The following is a 5322-nucleotide window of genomic DNA, read 5'->3' as shown; positions in this document are numbered from 1 at the left end:
TTTTATTCATGTCATATAGATAGTGACATTATATATTCAGAATATATATATACAGATATAGAGTAATTGACAATAGGTGACTGTTGACAGATTATCATCAATATATCAGTAGTGTTTGTCAACAGCATATTGATACCAGATTTTATCTATGCCATTTATCATCCAACAAATATAGTATGAATAACATCCATATTCATTTACAAACACAATCCATTCATATTATCATATTAAAGATCAATCATTAGCATGAAAACCAAATATCAACACCAAAGCAGCAACAAAAACTCAATGGCAAAAACTTCAATAACATATTTAAATATTTAACATCCAACTTGTTGACATCCAAAAACATAAACAGCAATGTCTATCAACATCAAAAAAATCTATTATCAACGTTAAATTTAATTGTTCAACTGTCAAAGCAAAACAACAGGAAAATAAAAAGCAAACAGAAGTCAATATTTCTAAATTACCCTTAGTTCTCCCTTAAACTTTGTACCCTAATTCTCCCTCTTTTGTCATCATCAAATCTTCAGGATGCTTAATCATCTTTTGAAGAGGATGAGGGAGAGGATTCATTAGTAAAATACTTTACATTAAGGAGTTCAGGAGATGGTTCTAGAGGTGATTTTCGTGGTGAGGGTTCAGGGGATGATTTATCAAGAATTCCAAAGGGGTCTTGAGGAGAAGAGATGGCTGATGGTCTAGCTTTTTCAGCTATTCTAGAGGATTTATGTCTCTTGAAGAATTTAGTCTTGGTTGCCATTGTCTTCATGCCTTTACCAGATGGTTTAGATTTGGTTTGTGGAGCAGTAGCAACTTTTTCTTTTCCTTGACCCAATTGCTCTCTGCTATGGGAGTTGGTTCAGTGGATTCAGACTAATGCGTTTGTGCTTTAGCTGTGTCAAGCCCAGCTCTACAATATGTTTATTATGTCATTCCTATATAAGAATGCATGTTTGCTTACTTGAGTACCTCAAAAATCGTTAAAGGACAGCAATGTACCAAATGGTACAATTAAGTTGAATTAAGCATCGAACTAGACCAAATAGAGATTTTAAGATGAAATTGAGAATTTTAAAACCCCAGAATGACTTCAAATGGTGATTCGGAGTTCGATGACAGATTTGGAGTCAAATTGGAATTTTCATGACCTAGGGACAAAATGGACATTTTGCCACCTGAGGTTAAGATGTGAGTGTCGGATGAAATTTTTGACTAAGATTGAAAATTTGGAGTATAATTTGAGTTTGAGAAGTGAAGAATTTTAATTTCGGTGTTTTTTTGGGGATAAAGGCAAAATAGTCATTTTGCCACCCTAGGGGCAAAATTGTAATTTTACACCACCCAACACTTGTTATGCCCATGGATTCAGCCATTAGCATTTTATATCATGGATAATTGAAGGGTTTTATGTAGTGGTGGAAGAAAGCTTAATTATTAAGTTTTTAAACATGGACCAATAACATGGTGACAAGTGTCAAGCTTGGATTATTTTATTTTTTGGCTTTAAAAATCAGCCCATAACCTTCCCAACTCATTTCTCTTGGTCGGCCGAAAGAAGAAAAGGGAAGAAAAGAAGAAGAACAAAATCCTAGCTAAGAAATTCAAGAGAAATTCACAAAATTTCAAAGAATCAAGTGACAAAAGGTAAGATTTTTCAATTCTAGTTTGTGATCTACCATTCTATGCATTCTTTTTCATTTTCCATGGTTGAGAATCAAGTTTGCATGAGGATACCTTTGCTGGCCGGACATGGGGGAAGGAGTTTTAAACTTGGATTTGGTTAGATTTCAATATATTCTAGTGTTTTTAGTTATTTAGTAATGTGTAGCATGAAAAGCAAACAAGAAAAATTCATTTTCTTCCATCACCCTCCATTGGCTGAATCTTCCCTATGGTGTGTTGATGGTGGACTTGATTTTATTTCAAGTGATTTGGTTAGGAATTAATGATTTATGGTGTAAAAATCAAGTGGGAAAAACCATAGTGTTCATGCACCCACCATGGCCGAAATTCCCAAGAAGAAATGTGAAGATGATCTTCCTCAATTTTATGTTACTTGACTTGAGTTTGATGATTTGGAGTATTAGGAGAGAAATGGAGTTATTTGGAGTTAAATTGGACATATTGGCCAATTAATAGGGTGATAGATCAAATTAGGCCAATACCGTTTTATTTAGGTACACAATTGAATTTATGTAAAACACCGTGTTTAGACGATGATCCGAACAATTCGTATTCCATTTCATGCATTAGTATAGAGCCTGAATTAGTTTTATAATAGTTTAGTACAAATGTAGTAAATGGCTTATTGTGCATTATGTCTAAGTGGTGAACTTTCTGGCAAATGTAAAGAGATAGTACCCGAGGATCAAGAATCGGAGTACTTGAAAGTCGATTTCCATTACTGTGAGTAACCTTATTATCGTCTTAATTATCTAAAGTATGTTTTTATCCGATTTGGCAAATTTATGGAAAATGTGTTTAAATGAAATAATTTTATAAATTGTTTTGAAATTTAATGATGAGTTGAAAATGGAGTAATTAGAGACTACTTACTGTATTGTAAATTATGTTTTGAATTGCATGGCTTATGATAATGTGGGCATGAATGGCTGAATGGGTATTTGTGTTGAAAATGTATAAACTGTTGTTTGCCTTCATAGGCTGGATAATGATAAAATTGCCATGTCATGCTGTTGAATTTTTATTGAATTGGTGGGTTATAGATTGGTCACTGCAGTGGCGGGTTCTGTGGACCAGCCTATTAGAGGGGCATAGAATCCAGGTATATTCTTACCTCGACCTGAGAGGCAAGTGGGGTAACTCTTGAGGTAAAACTTTAGAGTTCACTTCATGCCAAACCACCACGTGAGGGTGAACTCAGCCAACGCCAATGAACGACTATGTTTTCAAAATAAAAACATGATTTATGCATACATGACTTTTTAACAGCCTTGGCAAATTTTGTTGGGATAGTCCCAAGCCAAGCTATCCTTGACAACTGAATATGAGAATAATTTTGGCATGAGCCAAGCTTTTTAGGAAATCATAAGCCTCGTTATTTATTTGGGTGAAATGAATCTATTTTATCTTATTAAAATGAGTTAGAAATGCTGTGAATCATTTTTATGCTAATCTATTTTATCTGTCTCCATTTACTCAGCTTTAGATATTTTAGATGGTATTTGTTTACTCACTGGGATTATATAATCTCACCACCCTCCTTTCCACCCATTTCAAGCTCAGGATAGTAGGTAGATAACTCATTTCGTTGAGGGCTACAATTGGACTTGCATCCTTAAAAACTGTAGGTTCACAGCCTTCATTACTTTTAGTCATTCGGGGGCCCACATGTCATTGTCAAATGTTTTGAATACCTGGCTACGTGTGCTACTGTATGTAGGAATTTATTTTACTGTTACGCTGTAAAAATTATTTACGTAGCGTTCTATAAAAATTATTTTATGAAAAATTAGAATATTTTATTCATTATTTTTATTTTATTCCATTAGCTATAATTTCACTTTAAATGAATGTTTTAGATATCTAAACTTATTTTCGATTATGAAATGTGTAAATTTCTCTCATATACTACATTTTAGCTGGTTTCAAAATTTTTGAGAAAAATGACCAAAATACCCTTGTGTAGTTGAAATTTCTCTTTAACTGTTTTTGAATTGAAATTGGTTTATCTCACTTTAAAACATGATTTTAGTAACTAATACTCACAGGGGAAGCGAGAAAACTGATGTTAAGCCTTGCGAGGTTTCGATTGACATTTCAGGTAATGAATGTCTATCGGGATATCGCGACGGTTGACACGAGCTCGATGGGAGTTTCGAGTCGTGACAATTCAGGTGGTATCAGAGCTTTTGGTTTTAAAGATTAGAGCTTTTGGGTTTAAAGTTTTTTTAAAGTTGTTTTAAAATTTACAATGTCAGTGTGGCCTCGAGTTAAGTTAGGTTAGACTGAATAGAATGCATGTATTTGCATGTAGAGCCTAAGGTTGTTTAAACTTGCCTTATTCCTTCTTATAGATTATCATGCCTCCTCTACGTGAACACCCACCTTTCACTAGATCAGTTGGGAGGGGAAGAGGTCGTTCTCAATATCGTCAGCTAGATCCTATAGAGGGGGAATCGGTTGCGTCTACTATTCGGGCAGCACCTACTACTGAGCAGACCGAGACTCCTCGACATCCTCTACCTCCTCCGCCACCTACTAGTATTCCTGCCATGCCTCTTAAGGCAGTTCAGGCATTGACAGCCTTCTTTACTGCTATTGTTGGCCAGGCTCAGGCTGGTTAAGCTCTTTCTACAGTTCCTCCAGTTGCTCCTTTTGTACCACCACCCCCACCTCCTGTCCCACCACTAGTGCTAGATGTTTCTATTTCTAAGAAGCTTAAAGAGGCTAGGCAACATGGTTACGTTTCTTTTATGGGTGAGTCAGACGCAACCGTAGCTAAAGAGGTGGTGCAAATGGCTTTAAGAGCTGAAAAGCTTGCGAATGAAAATAAGAGAATGCAAGCTGAGTTAGCAGAAAGGAGAAATTTGAGTATATCTTCTAGTCAGCCACCAAAAAAGGGTAAAGACTCATCTGTTTCAGGAAGTACTACTACTGTTTTAGTAACATCTTCCCGACCTCCATTTTCACAAACACAGTAAAGGCCTCCGAGATTTAACAGATCTGCGATGACTATTTCTTGGAAGAGTTTCGGAGGTTCTGATAAATGTAGAAATTGTGGGAGATATCATGTCGGGCCGTGTAGAGGGCCTGTACAATGTTTTTATTGTGGTCAGCCGGGTCACATTAGGAGAGATTGCCCACAGTTAGGACCGGCTGCAGTAGCTGCTCCATCTCCACCAGCTCGTACGGATATGCAGAGGAGAGATTCCTCTAGATTACAATCGAGACAGGGATGATTTTGATATACCACCAAGGGTAGATTAAATATGTTGAAATTAGTGTTCTAATAAAGTACATATGATAGAAAGCTAGTTTTGTAAAATGTAGTTTCCATGATCATGAAACTCTTGAACTAATAATAAGATAAGCATAAGATGTTGATTCAGGTGGATTGATTTCATGACGATTTTAAGTTGAAGTGATTGGACTATATGAGTTGTGAGACAAAGAAGACCAGTAGTTGTGAATACTAAGGAATTATGGAACACTAGAAAACAACAAATAATTATGTGTGTGGTGTCATACGTATATGGTGAAGTCACTATATAATATGGAAAGAGTATTCTCAAGTGAGATTTATTGACTGATGATAAGTGATGTGCAATCTGAGATACATGTAGCTATGAATAA

At 35.7% G+C, this 5322-nt stretch overlaps 1 protein-coding gene across 1 annotated transcript; it reads left to right on the top strand.

Annotated features, from left to right (window-relative positions):
* On the top strand, window positions 693-4670 carry LOC108661566 (proline-rich protein 11-like). The gene is made up of 3 exons (XM_018118999.1): window positions 693-800; window positions 4044-4230; window positions 4327-4670. The coding sequence occupies exons 1-3, from the start codon at window positions 693-695 to the stop codon at window positions 4668-4670; spliced, it is 639 nt and encodes a 212-aa protein (XP_017974488.1).

The sequence above is a fragment of the Theobroma cacao genome, chromosome 4, assembly GCF_000208745.1.
Source record: "Theobroma cacao cultivar B97-61/B2 chromosome 4, Criollo_cocoa_genome_V2, whole genome shotgun sequence".
NCBI lineage: Eukaryota > Viridiplantae > Streptophyta > Magnoliopsida > Malvales > Malvaceae > Theobroma > Theobroma cacao.
The sequence above is the reverse complement of the archived record's forward strand: the minus strand, read 5'-3'. Positions and strand labels throughout refer to the sequence as shown.

Coding starts and splice junctions, on each gene's coding strand:
- LOC108661566 (XM_018118999.1), top strand. CDS start 693: ATGGCTGATGGTCTAGCTTTTTCAGCTATTCTAGAGGATTTATGTCTC. Junction 801..4,043: donor TACCAGATGGTTTAGATTTG/GTTTGTGGAGCA, acceptor TCCTTCTTATAG/ATTATCATGCCTCCTCTACG. Junction 4,231..4,326: donor ACCTCCTCCGCCACCTACTA/GTATTCCTGCCA, acceptor CTCTTTCTACAG/TTCCTCCAGTTGCTCCTTTT.